Genomic DNA, 17180 nt, shown 5'->3' with positions numbered 1-17180 from the left:
TATCTCAGCAAGTGGTTGACTCAAAGCACAACTCAAAGCCAGTGACAGGCCAAGCAGCATTTTGTCCCTCCTTCCTGAACATTAACTGGTAATGTGCAGTTTCTGGGGCATGGCCAGAAGAGCTGCACCTTACTTACCCTGAAGAAGACATTCAGTTCATTTTTCACTTTCTGTAACTGTTACACAGACTATGCGTACCTCAGCGACCCATGCAATGTAAAAAAAATGCAGAGCTTAAACAACCACTAGGAAATGACCACATAACATACTTCATAAGCATCCACTCTTTTGTTATTTTGTTATTTCTCTAAGAACCACCTCCACACTACTGTAATTCAGCAGCTCTACAGCTGCCCTTCAAACAAAAGGGAAACCCAGTCTAACAAGACCAGGGCATTTCTCTACAGCCTGTCTGCACCTTCTAACAGTCTCAGTCTTCCAGTAACAGTGGTCGTTCACACAGTGAGAGTCCAGGCTCACTAAAGGCACTGCCAAGTGATTGACACCCACACCATATTTACTGGAAGCACACCCAGATGCTGCATGCATGGGTTAGCTCCTCATTCTATTACCGGGATACTTCACAAGCTGGAGGGATTTAACAAAAACATTAAGCCTATGAAAAAAAACACAAACAAAACTATTCCAAATTATAAAAATCACTGCTTTTATATAAAAATAAACACAGAAATGGAATAAGCCATTAGTTAATACCCAGAATTAAAACTGGTAAATATCTTACCTAAAAATATATATAATAAAAAAGGTTCTGCGACTGACATAAATCAGAAGGTGGAATTCAGCCTGAAGAACTGAAATAGTAGATACAGTAAGCCTGTATCTGTACAAACACAACACTAGAAGGGTAGATTACTGGAGTTTGGTTAGAGGCCTAGAGGCCTGCTGGTTTTTCATAGGCTTTGGTTTTCCTTAACATAAGTTCCTGACAGAGTCAATCAGCTAATGTCTTGTAGGTACCACGAAACATCTGTTCAAGTCATTTATTAAGCTTGTCCAAGTGAGCTGCTTGTTCGTGCAAAGGAAAGAGTCATTAAACAGTGGAGAAAAGCAAAGCTTATTAAAACACAGAAAACCATCAAATATTAAGGTGCGTTTTACCAAATGGAACAAAATCTCTTCCTGATTTTTGCTCTGCTACGTTTTCATTTGTTTGGGTTTTTTAGGACTGCACAACAGGTCAGGTTAACAACCATCTCCATGATTGTTCTCAAGCCACTAGTACGCTTCAAATACTGCCCCAGTATCAGTAAAAACGAACAGTTACATTTGTGTATTTAAATTCTCCATTGCCCTGTTCGCACATTGGAATAACGTATTTCTCCCCAGTACAAAGTTTCATAACGCATTTCACAGTACACGGACTCATGCTCATTGCCATGGAAACCAACAGGGCCACAGGCACTGCAGAATCACTTCCTTGTAGAACCATTTCTGTAAGGCAGCCCCAGGATTTCAATCATGCAAGCAGCAGGGCATTAGCTGCTATTAGCACACTGTTAGGAAGCAGCAATAGGGCTGTAATAAGATTAACGTCCGAAATACTGCTACTTACAAGTGGGATGGAGCATTTCCCCAGGACTACTTAGTGTATTATTTCTCCTATTTCACAAATCTCACGGAACTCAAATCTTTTCTGAACACATTCAGTGCTTCGGACAATTTTTGCAAACTGCAAATACAATTTATATTTGTTATTTTTAATGAATTCAATACCTAACCATCACTTCAAGAACGCAAGCTGATGAATATACTCCTTTAGTAGAGTACAACATAAGGAAATTACATAGAAGAAGTAAAGGCAGGCACTGTTTCAATATTTTCCGCTCTATACTGTACTCCAACACACAGTTGATATGTATGTTCTATGTATTAGTGAGTCACCATCGTTCACATATCCACATGGCTCATTGAGCTGGTAGCGTATTTGCACATAAAAGGATTTCTCTTGAGCATCAACTTCTAGCAGCTTCCTATAAATAGATTTAAAGATGACCACCAAAAGCAGCAGCAGCAAATTTTATTTAACAGCCTATATTTTAATCAGATTGTGCCAAACTTACCATTTTGAAGAAAAACTGCAAGACAATAACCCTTATCTATTTGACCTTCAGAAATTAGTAAAACAGGGCACAGATATGAGGGGAGGAGGGAGTGGGGGCTCATCTGAGACTACTGATCCTTTTCAAAGGCCATACCCTGCACAGCAGAACTGGAACACATATACTACTTAAGGGTGTGTCTTAAAAAATCATGACTTCCATATGCATTCAACAGATGCTTACAAGTAATCAGTAAAATCCCTACTGGACATGACTTCCACGTCATTTTCATGATTTATGAGCTTTTGTGCAATAATTTTTTCCACATTCAAGCACTTACCCTCTCTGGCAAATGCTCGGTTATGTGCTAAGGGACAGATCCTCCTAGTAACAGGCAGTGCAATTCAAAGAACCAAGCCTGGGCTGAATCTCAGTTTTCCTGCTTAAAGTATAAAATTCAGGAAAGCGAATGAAAGTCAATTGCTGGTGATAATCTTCAGCTTCCCTATCTTTCAGACAGGGATAGGACTTGTCTTGGTATCACCATCTGAACATGGCCATGTGAAATCACTTCCAGAAGAGCTCCATTTCTAGTAATAGCTGCTGTAACAGTAAGATTAAAAACCACCATTCTAATTTTATCACTGAGAGCACCAATAGATAAAACAATACACTTTCAGGTTGCTCCCAACAAGTGACATGGTAGCTGCAGTAAATACACTGTATGTCATCTGAAGTTTAAAAAGCCTTAAAAGTTTATTTTTTTGCATTGAAAATAATGTAATATTAAAAAAATAACTGAGTCCTAAATGCAGAAAACTCGGCTCTATGTTAATGAGGAATTTTGGCAACAAGATTGCTTATTTTCCTCAGATCTGCATAAGAAACCCCCAAACATTGGCAAGAACTGACACTTCCAACTAATTCCTAAATGCCAAATGGGTATAACACTTGCTTAACACCAATAAGTACATATGTATTGCACTGATACAGGGCTCCATGGAATGGAGAGGATGTAAAGCAAATGGGCTGCAAAGCAGGATACAATGTTTAAGCAGAACAAAGGTAGACTGACAAGCCTTGTATGCTCAAAGCAAAATCCTGACCCTCTTTCCAGTAAAAGATCAAATATTTATAAAAGAATTAGCCTATTATTGTATGCATGCAGCAAAATTCAGGTGCATCTTCAAACTCCAGTAAGTAAATAAGCCTCTCCATTAACTTGGAAATTAGATTAAGCCAAAAGAAGTTAATAAAATGCTTATCTGAAATAAGTATCAACATAAAAGCCACCAAAGAATATTCCCACTCTTATGCCTAGAGAATCCCGTGTATGCATGTTACAAAAGATATTATCAAAGTCAAATAAGTTATATTGTCTTCGTTTTGCCCTCTTGATTTTAGATTGACTTATCTTACAAAATACTAACAAGAATACTTAATTATACAAGCTTGTATACAATTATACAAGAAATTTTCCAATTTATTACATTAACAATATATTTACTTTCCTTTAAGATTATACCGTTATGCTATGTGCTAACATAATCAAACTGCTAAGCACTGCTGTTGGAGCAAGCATCGTATCTCTGCAATCTTAACGCTACCTGAAGATCAAAAAAGAATATGAAAGAACAGCACGCTCAAAACTGTACCATCACTGAGAATGTATTTTGAGCATGTGTGTATACATAGAAAAATAGCACACAAAGTAATCATATCCAAAAACAGTCTCTGACAAGGACAGATTAATAAAAAAATATTATAGCAACAATAACCTGAAAATCCACTAGGGCTGTTGGACAAGTCTTGTTCCTCTTCTTACAAAGTCTCTTATAAGGTCTGTAAGATTTAAAAGGTGGAGGTCCTAACACATAATAAGGCATAAAAGATGCTCATTTTATACATACCACAAAGGGCCTTTCAGCATCTCTATGTGCTGGCTTTCTGTCCATGGCTTGCTGTGTCTTGTATGCCTCCCTAAACTACATCATGCTGCATGTCAGCTGCACAGGTCTAATTCTGTTACAATAAACTGAAAACCAAAGGAGAATATTTAAGAATGTTTCAGTGTGCAGGGGACATAATGCATTGTCTCTGCAACAAAGCCAGCAACTGCCACCTTCCCCACTTATAGATACTAGAGTCGAAATTAACACCTGAATAGCAAAAGTAACACTTATTATCTTGTTTTGTTTCTCATGTAGTATTTTAATCATTAAAATGTAGTGCGTTACTCAACAGGTATTTGGTGGAAATGCTCTTTTTTCTTGGCATTAACGGCCAAATAGGTATCACAAGAGCATGACTTACTGCTTTCAACAGCTACACATAGATAGTACAAGGCAAAAGAATAGTTTAATATGCACATAACACAAACAAACAAACAGGAAGTTTAACTGTTAATAGCAGTAGTGCAGAATGCAACACATTATTTCTCCTTGCACACAGCACAAAAAAAAAAAAAAGGCTGTTTTGAAATAATTTTTTTCCCTTCAAGTTTTGAAGTATAATGCTGCTCAACACATTTAAGTCACCTCCACAGTTAGATTAACTCCTTTTGACAGCACACAAGTTTCACGGTATGAAGTGATACCAGATGTTCTAGTTTTAAATGCCTCACTAGAGTATACTTACCACGACACTTAGTAGATGCTGAGTGCACCAATGCACCCTTATAAATTATCTGAAGTTTGTGCTCTGTTAGCAAGTATACCTGCTATTCATTGACAAAACACACCAGAATTTTAATCCCCAGACCACCACAATGTGGGTACTTTACCCATTTCAGGCAAAGGAATATGCACTGAGCATGAAAAGTGTTATACTACAAGGAGGTTCTTGCCCTTTCAACTTGCTAGTACATATCAATGCTTCCTCTTCTGAATGTAAGCATGGATTATATGTCAGAAGTTCCCCTCTGGGTCAGATTCATGCAACTCACTGTACCTGAAAATTAATAGAAAGTATATGCATATCACCTAAGTAACATAAAACACTTCTGTCTTCTCCATGGTTTAAGGTATCCATGAACACCACATCAAGCCAGTATTCAATTCACACACTAACCCCGTGCCAGCATAATATGATCTAAATTTTTAGGGAAAAAGATCAAGGAAAAGATTAAAACTCAAAATTCCATCTGAACTCCTCTGGAGGACACACAAAACAAAATAGAGCCTGAAGGACATTATGTTGGAAAACCCCATTCTACAGCTCTGCAATGTCAGGAAGCTGTACAGAGAACAGCAGGCAGAACACACAGTCTGGGCACTCATGCAAAGCCTTCAAAAAGGGTAATAAAGGAGGGAAGAAACCACAACAGAAGCTAGGAAAAGCACAATCTTCACAATTTAAGAAACGTGAAAGACTTTTAGCCAGTTCAATACAGGCTTCACTGTTACTACAAATTACTCAATACTACAGAAGTGGATTGCTTCCTTTCCAAGACTGTCAAAAGCTGTCATTTTAAAAAGTGCTTAAACAAACATTTGTAAGATGAATCTCAAAAATTGATTTTCAGTAAACATGGTATCTTGTTTCAATTACTATGATCAAACCTATCAACCTAAAGAACTCCTCACCCAAGAAACTAACTAGACTTTCCCTATTAACAGCTGGGGATACAATCCTGTCTATCCTACACCTTCAGGGCAAAAATGGCTGGTAAAGAATACAAGACACAGACAACTTAAATACCACAACTATGAGCAGAGTAACTATCTAAAAACAATCCAGTAACCTTAGAGTGTTTAAAAAAACGTAAATTTATGTGGTTTCATCTATGTTTAAAATAAATAAATAAACTTTACACATACCATAGATGAGAATACAATTACACAGACTTTACCATCACCAAACCAAGGATGATATAATGAAGTTTAAAGTAACAATCTTTGATTAAATCAGTCATATCTGACACAAGAGAAATATCTGCACTATAGCCATACTGGTGTAAACACAAATGCAGAAAAGGCCTACAACTTCTAACCATCTTCTTGACATATGCTTTAGCCAATGTATGTTTATATTCAACACATCAACGAGGATGTCTTAGGGTTTAGTTTAAGTTCTATACAAACCTTAGGAAGTATACACACACACATATATATATGTGTATATATATATATATTCAAAGATTTATAGAATTAAGTAGCTCGAACATCACCTGGCATTAGAAAAACACCTTCAGTAGTACCATGGCCTCTAACCCTCACGTCAGAGTCTGACAGCATAAGGACTCAGGTATCCCTCACCCACTGCTATCCATGAAGGCTTCTGTTGAAAGCTCTTGCAATATTCATTAACTACAGAATGGCAATTTGTTACTACTATTGCATCTTTCCACATTAGCAGCTATGAAGATAAAGGAACAGAAATTTACAGTTGTTTTGAGAAGCCTACATAACTTTTGCTAACATCTAAAACATACAAAATGCTGTAGAAATATTGCATAAGTGTAAAAAGAATTCATACAGAGATTTAATAAAAATGGAAACATCATTCCCACTAATGAAATACTAAGAGCAATGTGCATATTAATGCTTTAGTGTATTGCTAAGGCTCCAGCTGTATCATTATACAAGAATAAGCTATAAGAAAACTTGACTCTCAACAAAAGTGTTTATGGCTATAATTTTCTGAATGTATACACAAATTCAAAAGATTAGGATTTAAAAAAAAAAAAAGTCATATCAGTGCTTAAGAATTTAATTAGATGAGAATCATTTTCCTTTACTTTTACACTCCTTCCTAGAGTATCCTCATGCAAAAGATTTGCAAAGAACGTAAACAGCTTCCCATTAACAACATATTTCCTTGTGACTACTCTGAAGGCAAACCTGATTAATAAGAAACACTTATTTGGCCTAGCAGGCAGCACACTTGCCTTGCTACAAAATCCCCATCTCCCAACCCACAGCTGTTATTTTCCCAGAAGAAAGTTTCCATATATCCATTATCTACATACCAGTGGTCAGACACAACCCACAGTCTACCACATGGAGTAACTCTGTTTCTTAATATTAGTTCAATTTCTGTATTACATAAGCTTTCATGCTCATCTACTAAAAATGTTACTTACCCTGCCTGACCTTACATCTCCGAGTGATGCATCAGTTCATCTCTGCTTTCACAGCTTTATATCTTGCCTGATATCACTCGTATCAATTGAGCAGGGTTAGAAGTTTCACCGAACAACAGTCTAGCAAAGTCTCCAAGCTTTGATGGAAATTCAGAATCTCTTAATAGAACTACACCATTTCCCAGTACTACCAGCTGTAGACAATTTAGAAACTGGAGAATCTTAACACTGCTTCCTTACACAAAACTAAACTTCCAGGTTTCCCAGGAATAAGTTTACCCATGAGCACAAGTTTGCAAGATTAGGCTACACAGCAATGGGAAATGAGCCTGTAAATGAAGAACTATCAGTCTCATAACACCCTGCAGCCATCAACCTGCTACTTCCAGTAAAGCAGTGTGATACTGAGCCTAATAACACTACCATGCATACGGTGGCTTTGTTGAAGAGAACACTAATATTGCAAAAGCAAAAGCTGAAGAGTTGCTACAAACATGAAACAAGGTTACCCTGCAGCTTCCACTGTAATAATGCAACAAACTGGAAGCGAGACACTTCAGTGACAAACTAACTGACTCCATCTGCTCTCACAGACACAGCACAATTACTTCAGCACCAGTTTCTCTGTCCATTTACTCACTCTGCTGTGTGAGATGAAGGATGCAAAGGTACTACAGAGCAGAGCTGTCACAGTTAAAGGCTATAATCCAGTGCAGATGTAAGAGGCCAAATAAAAATTGCAACAGCAGAATAGTAACTTGGGGGAAACCAAACAAACACCAAACTGTAATAGATAATAAACGCAAGAGAATGCAAGTGATCAGAATTGCTCATTATACTTGCTTCTACAATTATAGTGGCTCTTACTTAAAGTCCAAGTATCTTTAGCATTAATCCATTAGTTACACAGAAAATCAGAAGGACCTCTCCAGCACATGTAGTAAGAGCTACAAATTACAGTATTTGTTGTATCTGCTGCTAATTCCCCATTCAGCAGGAAAAAGGGATCGGACAATCTGTGCCACAGGAGCAACGGAGAAGAAAGATTATGTTCTTTCCTTACATGCATTCCTTGCACACACACATCAGAGCTGTGCTACCCTTTCTCCTCCACATATAAAGCTTAGAAAACTCATGTCTTATGTATCCTCTATTTCAATGAAAAAGTGAATAGAGACAACATTTACTTATCTACAAGGAGGGATTCCTGGATGTCTGGTCAGAGTTTTCTGATCTCCAAGTGGTGTCCCTGCAGTTAAATACAGTTGCAATCAACTGTGACTGCATCCAGTACACCTGAAACTAGCTGCCCTGATATACCACCAGAAAGGTGAGAGTATGTGGGACCCCAGAGTTAATAATAAACCAAAGTCATTTTTAGTCTTTATATGTCTGAACACTGTTTACACATTCTCAAATACCAACAGATGATCATAAGGTGATCTGTACTTCTTTTAAAACACAACTACAAAACAGTTGAGGCCACCACATCAGATACATTTCAATAAGAGAAAACACTGAGTCAGTAGAATTGTTAGTCTAGTTCTCTTCTACAGAAGGAAAACTTTAATCATGTCCATGGTCTTCCACTTATATTTCCAAAGCTGCTGCTGATACTGCTAAACTTCAGAAACTAAACCTACTTCTTCAAGAAAGCTCTCCTTCCTATGGACTCCATGCAAGTATATATCTGACCAGAGTAAAAAGACTATTTGAAGAATAAGCTCACTCACCTTCTAAAAAATGCCTTTACAAAGCAATTCACACAAGCTAAAAAGCTTATGGTACTCCAAATGAACACACAGCTTTAAGAAGGTGTGAGCTCTAATTAGGTCCAAAAGCCTACTGCAAACCAAGCTGCAAAAAACCAATCATGCTTTTTCCCTCATCCCTCCTCTTTCAGCTCTTATATTAAAAGCTACTGTGAACACAAGTTTTCTTTGGACTACTTGACTGGAGAGAACACAATGGAATTTTTATTCAGATTTCTACAACAGGAAGCAAAGACAACAAAATGTGATGTACTGCACTCAACTGCTGATCTTTTTCTTATCTGAAAGAAAATGCACATTATAAACCCAGGTTTCTGGAGGGTTGTTTTTTTCCCTGCCATTTCTAATTTCTTAGACTAGACTACCTACATCGTAAACTGCTTTCACTACAGATTTATTCATCAAGCCTGTAATTTTTCCAACACACTGCTGTATCAACAAAATCTCCAGGTAAAAACTTAAACACACAGCATAGTCTGTTTGCTGAATCAGTCCAAGCACTTCATGATGGCATAAAGCAGTGACATATTAGGACTTTCCACGGCATGCAACAACTGTGTTATCCCCTAGAGTTACACAAGTTCTTACATAGACTACACATATCTTCTCACTAGGGATGAGTTAAAATGCAGTGATCTGTAAAACAAGCACATACTGCCACAATCTTTAAGCTAAATAAACCCAAAGAAAATCACAGTATCGTCTTCAAAGGAGTAACAGAAATCTCACATTTCTACTCAGCATATAGCCAAAACCACAATACCCATTCAATTAAAAATACAGGAGGTGACAAGTTCGAAAAGACAGCACGTCAAAGATGCCTTAATAAGCCTCCTCAACATCAGTGGCTCTGAATCCACGTGCAATCAGTGTCTTTCACTGTGCTGTAAAAGCAACTGGATAGAGTCGATTTTCTTTGATACTGCAGTCATTCCTTGTATTCCTGAGCTGGATGAATAATACCACCCGCTTTTGCTTATCACACCTTACAAAAGACATTCTTAATTCAAAACTGCCAATATAACCATATGATATATAATACCTGTCTGCTGCAAACCTTTCAAAAATGTATCAGAAAACAAAACCATGCTCAAGCTATTAAAAACAGAATAAAATACTTGGAATCTCATGATCATGCCGATACAGTAGCTAGGCACACATATAATTTGAGGACTGAGACCTCAGTATCTAGCAGGAAAGCTCATAGGAAAAGTACAGACTTGGATTTTTCTTCTCCTTTTGTCAAACTGTGAAGATTGGAAATCTACATTCACTCTTCATTTCAGAAGCATTTTATAAATAAGTATTCAGGTAGCTCAATCAAGTTATCAAGTGTCTACGATGTGACACAGTTCATCCCCCGTCTTCCCAAATTTTGGTGCTATTATTTTTGTGGAATACTCTAACAGTATTAACATTTTAACAAGTTATGTGATTTTAGTCCATCCTATTAGTTCAGGTTTCATTGTTAGCTTTTACTCCTGCCATGGCAGCACTTTATAATTTATTATAGTGTTACCTGAAATACAACTAACTTGATCTAAACTCAAATTACACCATTACATAACAAAATAAGGACTTAATCAGATTAAAATATGAAAGAAGTTAACTACAGGTTGCTCTACTTGTACCAAAATTAAAAAGGAGGCCATAAAAGTAGGTATTCCTACATCATTATGTATTTTAAGGCAACATACTGATATTTAGAACTTCTCTTCCTTACCAATATTGTTTTCTTTTACTTTACTGGTCCTCTGAAATAACAAGCTTTCCAAAATTACTTTCACATCTGCACATACAGAGAAGACTGATGCATCTTCTGCTCTGCATACACACATCCAAAAGCAACCTACATACCCTTCCTTTGCCTTCAAAACAGCCTCGTTTGTAAGGGTTACTTGTGCCACTGCCAGGAGACAAGGCACCAGTGGAAAGAGATCACCAACTTCCCTGACACCCACCAAAATCCACCCCAGATTTTGGCACATAATCACCCTGTTATCACCAAGACGACTGACAAAGTCTTGTTACTTTGTGAGAGCACAGACCACACATTTACATCAGGAAGATATTAGAAATGTTTTAGCAGAATTCCAGGACTTCCAATAGGAGTCACTTTGTTTACAAATGAAGCAAATTTATGCCAATGCTTCTCTTCACCACAGGTGTCATGGAAGTTTGTGAACCATATTGTTAGTGCCCTGAGAACACGTTGTATAAGACCCACTGGGAGACATCTTCAGCAGGTGGAAAGGTGAAAGCTTTCAACTGTTTCCAGTAAGTCACCTTCCTCCACACAGACTCCATGCAAGAGGCACCACTGTGCTGTACCAGGAGATTACACAAGGACAGGGTAGAAAACCAGAAGCATAAAGCAAAAGGAAGCTGACCATCAGAGCTACTCATAACTCATAGCAGTTCACAAAGACGATTACACATCTAATGGAGAACAGTTTTAAAACACCTGTTCTTTTTATTTCATTAAAAGAAAAACAAAGAAATCAAATGTAACAGTTGTTAAGTCCAAATCTGATAGGTTTTACACCCAGAGAAATCAAATTAATGGTGCTAACCTGTATCCTGCTCTTAACTATTCACTTTTTCATTATTCCCTCAATCCCGCTATTAAAAAGCCACACACACACATACACCACTGTCCATCTGGCACTACCCACCTTGCAACAGCAGCAGGCTGCTGTCAGCTGCCATATTTTCACGGCTACATTTCACAACTGGTCATTTTTCACCACTCTTTGAAGACACTATGTGCATGAAAACCACAGATACACAGACTGCTGAACAGAGTATTGCAGAAAGAGAGAATCTGAGTTGGAGTCTTTCATAAGAACCACTACACATAAATAAGTTATTCTTCCTCTTCACAAGTATTTACTATACTGTGTAACTCCAGGATAATGACTGTGGACTATGACTAATAAATGCCAAGCAAGCTTCAAAGCTTCACTCAAAATTATGCTCTTCCTTCTCATCACCAGTATATCCATTCTCCTTCATGCTTCAGCTGGACAGTGTTCTGGTGACACTTGCCAAAAATAATGAGGCAACAAACAATGCTTCTACCCTTAAGAAGTTTAAGTAGCCATGTCTTTTCCCACTCTGTGTCATTATGAACATTACCAACTGCATAAGATGTATACTAACACAAAGAAACAGCAGTAAAGCCAAGAATCAAGTTTAGCAGACGCTCTTCCATTAAAAGTCTGCATGGACTGCCTTTATTAGGGTGCCCCCATTCTCTGCTAAGTCCATTCGTCAGTTTATTTATTAAGAAAACAAAATAGTTGTGGGCAGCGCAAAGAAGGGAAAAAGTGCAACAGATAAGGGGAAAACCCACTATGCTCGCCATCTCTTACACCTGTGTAGCTTTCACCAGCTTGATGTATGAAAGCCCGAAAGAGAACATCTGGGCAACACAGCAGTGGAACTGAAGAATGAAAGGGAATATTTAAAAGCAATTCTTTTCTGCCCTGACCCAGCCTTCACTTGCTGAAGGGTACAAGTTGCTTCCCTCCCCAGAGATGAGCATGAGTCAGGAAGGTTGAGAGGAGGGCGAAATTGTGAGGGTGGTGAGACACTGGCACAGGATGCCCACAGAAGCTGCGGCTGCCCCATCCCTGGCAGTGTTCAAGGCCAGGCTGGATAGGGCTTGGAGCAACCTGCTCTAGTGGAAAGTGTCCCTGCCCGTGACAGGAGGTTGGAACTGGATGATCTTAAAGGTCCCTTCCAACCCAAACCACTCCGTGACCCTACGGAACCGCTCCTGCCCCTCGGGAAGCCAGTGCAGCCCCAGCCCCAGAACGGACACGGCTCCCGGCCGCGACACCGCCCCACACACGGAGGCAGCTCCGCCGGCGGCTCCACGCGGCCGCCCCTCCCCGCCCGCCCTCCGCCAGCAGCCGCCCCGACCCCTCCGCTCACCAGCCCGTCTATCTGCACTTGCTTGACGGCCGAGTCACCCGTGGCGGCGGCCTTGCCTTTGCCTTTCGAGGCGCCGAACCCACTGCCGGCAGCCCCGGAGCTCTCCTTGCGCGACGCCATCTTTCCCCTCGCACCGACCGGAAAGAAAAAAGCGAAACACCGGAAGCGGCGGCGCGGCCGCGGCGGTCCGATGGGTAACGGCTCCGGGCGGAAACGCGGAGTGGAAGTTTCATGGCGTCCCGTGGCGGTTCAGGTCCTCGCGGGCATGTGCATCACCGCCATACTTCGGGGTCAGAGTGGTTGCAGAGAGGGTTTGCTGTCAGGGCTGAGGGAGGCTCAGCTCACGGAGCATTGGCACCTTATAAACCAGCTCAACACAGAGAAACATTTCCAGGAGAGAACAGATCTAAGAGTGTTGGGTTTTACCTTTAAAAAAGCACACTGCCCTGTGCTGTTGGAGTGAGCCCAGAGGAGGCCACGAAGATGATGAGAGGGCCTCAGCCTAAAAACAAGCTGAGAGAGTTGGAGTTGTTCAACCTGGAGAATAGAAGGCTCTGGGGAGAGCTTAGAGCAGCTCTCAGTACCTAAAGGAGCCACCAAGAAATCTGGAGAGGGGCTTTTGACAGAGGCTGATAGTGACAGGACAAGAAGAAATGGCTTTAAATTGACAGAGGGGAGACTTACGATAGATGGTAAGGCCGACATTCTTCACTATGAGGGTGGTGAGGCACTGCTTGGAGCAGCATGGTCTAGCATGAGGTGTCCCTGCCTGTGGTAGTGGGTTGGAACTGGATGAGCTTTAAGGTCCCTTCCAACCCAAACCATTCTGTGATTCTATAATTCTATGAGATACATCCCACTTTCATTTTCCCGGGGGAGGGGGGCAGGGGGGAAGTCAAATGGAAATTAAAGGGAAAGTTCGGAATTGCAGCATAGCTGATGTCAGACATGCCTTGTGCCCCAAACGGACTGAAGTGTGCATATGCAACAGGATTAGGGCACTGATGTGAAACGTAAGTTTGGAGGGAGGCAGATGCAGTAACAACCCCAAGTTTCAGGGCAGCATGCTGTGGTCAGTGAGCTCTGCCATCATGTTTGTGTTGCAAACTTGAGTCCTACCCTTGGCGGGTTTCCATGAGTTAATGTTGCACTCCCCCCCCACCCCGTCACTGCCTTTTGAAGTTTTTCTAGAGAACACAGTTGCTTGATTCAACGTTAGTATTTCACTTTTCTGTTATTTACATATTTTAATTTACAAATATAATCAAATAGCTTTAATTAAAGAAAAATAAGATTAGGAAACAGTATTATGGTAATACAGTGGTTTTCAACTGGAGATCTGTGGGCTGCTTCGAAGATACTGCTGAAAGGTATTTAAATAGAAAAAAAACATAACCTTCTGTCTGTAAATGCACAATGCTTTACCACTGGCAAATTCTTTGGTAGCTGAAAAGGAATGAAATAGGGATAAAAGGAATGAGACAGACCAATGTGATACACTATTCCTGCCTATCAGCTTTTGAACAGAAACTCAATGTAATTTTAAAAGAGATGGGGAAAAAATCCCAAACCAACAAGTAGCTACAGCACAGAACATCAGCATGTTCAAAGAGGTTGCTGTGGGCACCCAAAATAGCCCTATTCAAGGGACTGGCACAGGGCTCACATTACTTAATGCACTGCCAGAATAATTCAGTGAATTTGGTTAATTATTATTAACATGAAAGACAAAACACAAATACCAACTTTCTACTTTACAGAACTCAACAGATCACTGTAGGCAAGAGGTCGTACAGAAATTCAGCATTGAAAATACTGAATTCTTGAAAAGGAGGCCATAAAAAGGATGTCAGACTGAAGAATTTTAAGAGCATTGCCCAAGCTACTCCGGAAAACCACAAAACTGAAGAATTCCATCAAAATACTTTAAAAATTCAAGCAGCACACAAACTCCATTAATCATTTTTAAATTATACTCTAAAAAGACAGCTGGAGCCAAACAAAACCCTTTTACTCCCAAGATCTGCCTAAGTAAAAAGCTTGCTGTAACTGAGATGTGTTATTTCCCTCCACAGCGCCACTGCTCCATGTCAGTGCTATGAGCAGAACTAGTGTTGCTAAGTGGAAATCGTCTGATTGAGAGTTCAAAGATGTAATTCCTTCCAAATTGTCAGACTGTCTTTACCTTAAGGGCTAAACCAACTTGAATTTTGTTTGTGTATGCTGCAGGCTAAGACCATGCACATGAATAGTTACCAGAGATGGGCTAACCTGCAGTGACTTGTTACCACTTGGTAAATGGGTCATGTCTTAATTCTGTGTTTTTCCTCCCTACCCTCTCAGCAATTCCAAATATTTCTAACCATAATGAATACCTTAATTTTATTATCACAGAGTGTAGAGGAATAGGGAAGAATCACTTAGGATACACATATAACAGTCTCTACTTGCACTGAGACAGACCGCCCCAAATGCAGACTTGCAGTAATAACTACAGCTGCCTAAACCAACATTAATTATCTACAAAAAAAAACTGTTTCCAGTAAAATAATCTCCAAAACTCCAGTGGCAGCAGATTCTCCTAACACAAACTTTAAATTGCCTTTGTAATATCCCACGCCCTTACAAGTGTCAGGCTCAGAAAAGTTCAGTTTTCTCAAAGACATGAAATATTCAGGCTTAAACTTTCAAACAGCAAGAAACACAGGCATGTGGCCCATTGCCATATGAATGCGTCACTGACATTTTTCCAGGTGCCATTACATGCAGTGTACCTATTCTGGTTTAGCAGGCAGGTGCATTGCTTAAAAACGAAGCAAGAATCTAGTATCTTTTCTGTGTAAAGTAAGGCTTGTGTTTGGGGGAACTATAGTGTTTGGGGGAACTATAGTGGGTGGCTGACACGCCAGAAGGCTGTGCTGCTATCCAGCGAGACCTGGACAGGCTGGAGAGTTGGGCAGGGAATAACTTGATGAACTATAACAAGGGAAAGTGTCGAGTACTGCATCTGGGCAGGAACAACCCCAGGTTCCAGTATAGGTTGGGGAACGACCTGTTAGAGAGCAGTGTAGGGGAGAGGGACCTGGGGGTCCTAGTGGATGACAGGATGACCATGGGCCAACACTGTGCCCTTGTGGCCAAGAAGGCCAAGGGCATCCTGGGGTGTATTAGAAGGGGGGTGGTTAGTAGGTCGAGAGAGGTCCTCCTTCCCCTCTATTCTGCCCTGGTGAGACCGCATCTGGAATATTGTGTCCAGTTCTGGGCCCCTCAGTTCAAGAAGGACAGGGAGCTGCTGGAGAGAGTCCAGCGCAGGGCAACTAAGATGATTAAGGGAGTGGAGCATCTCCCTTATGAGGAAAGACTGAGGGAGCTGGGTCCTTATAGTTCAGAGAAGAGGAGACTGAGGGGTGACCTTATTAGTGTATATAAATATATAAAGGGGGAGTGTCATGAGGATGGAGCCAGGCTCTACTCAGTGGCAAACTATGATAGGACAAGGGGTAATGGGTACAAACTGGAACACAAGAGGTTCCACTTAAACTTGAGAAGAAACTTCTTCTCAGTGAGGGTGACAGAACACTGGAACAGGCTGCCCAGGGAGGTTGTGGAGTCTCCTTCCCTGGAGACATTCAAAACCCGCCTGGACACATTCCTGTGTAACATTATCTAGGTGTTCCTGCTCCGGCAGGGGGATTGGACTAGATGATCTTTTGAGGTCCCTTCCAGTCTCTAGCATACTGTGTACTGTGATAGTGAATACAAGGCTGTACTTAATCCCTGTGTTCGAGTAAAAGCTTACTCTGTGTGATTCCACACATGGCATGGCCTCTTTGCTCCTTTTGAAATTACTTTCTTATTCACAGGATATCTTTAATAGTAGCCTCTCACATCCCACTCTCATATCCCATAGGGAGAGTGAAAGTCCTGATAACAAGGTCCCTGTGTTTATCTGTGAAGGTATGTGGTGGACTGACCCCAGCCCATAGCCAAGCCCCTATTTCACCTCTTGTTCACTCCCATTGCACAGGATGGAGAGAAAACAGAATGATAGTGAGAAGACTTGTGCATCACATTTCAGAAGCAATGGAACAGATGCAATCTCTTAAATACTCATTCTTTTATTTCTTTTGTGCATCTATGCCCCAAAAACAAGGGGGTCAGAAGAAGATATAACAGGAACCCTCAGGTCTCTCCAGCAGACAGTTTTGCTAAGTGCACACTTGAATAACTATATACAACTGTTAACTGTGATCATCTTCAGTAGCAGTGTGCCCTGCACAGGCAATTCGTAATACTCACTACAGCTTCAGGAAGCAGTGTTCTGTG

At 40.3% G+C, this 17180-nt stretch overlaps 1 protein-coding gene across 1 annotated transcript in view; it reads right to left on the bottom strand.

The window, feature by feature from the left end:
• Positions 1-13012, bottom strand: part of EIF3H (eukaryotic translation initiation factor 3 subunit H) — an 85303-nt gene extending 72291 nt beyond the window's left edge. The window contains exon 1 of the mRNA XM_062627137.1: positions 12855-13012. Coding sequence (XP_062483121.1) covers positions 12855-12974 — 120 coding nt within the window. The 5' untranslated portion in view covers positions 12975-13012. The remainder of the gene's footprint in view (positions 1-12854) is intronic.
• Between the last annotated feature and the right edge of the window lie 4168 nt (positions 13013-17180).

Source organism: Pezoporus occidentalis, unplaced genomic scaffold (genome assembly GCF_034315485.1).
Source record: "Pezoporus occidentalis ecotype Australia unplaced genomic scaffold, CSIRO_AGI_Poc_V1 ctg3, whole genome shotgun sequence".
In the NCBI taxonomy this organism is placed as follows: domain Eukaryota; kingdom Metazoa; phylum Chordata; class Aves; order Psittaciformes; family Psittacidae; genus Pezoporus; species Pezoporus occidentalis.
Note: the sequence above shows the minus strand (reverse complement) of the source record. Positions and strands in the feature narration are given on the sequence as shown.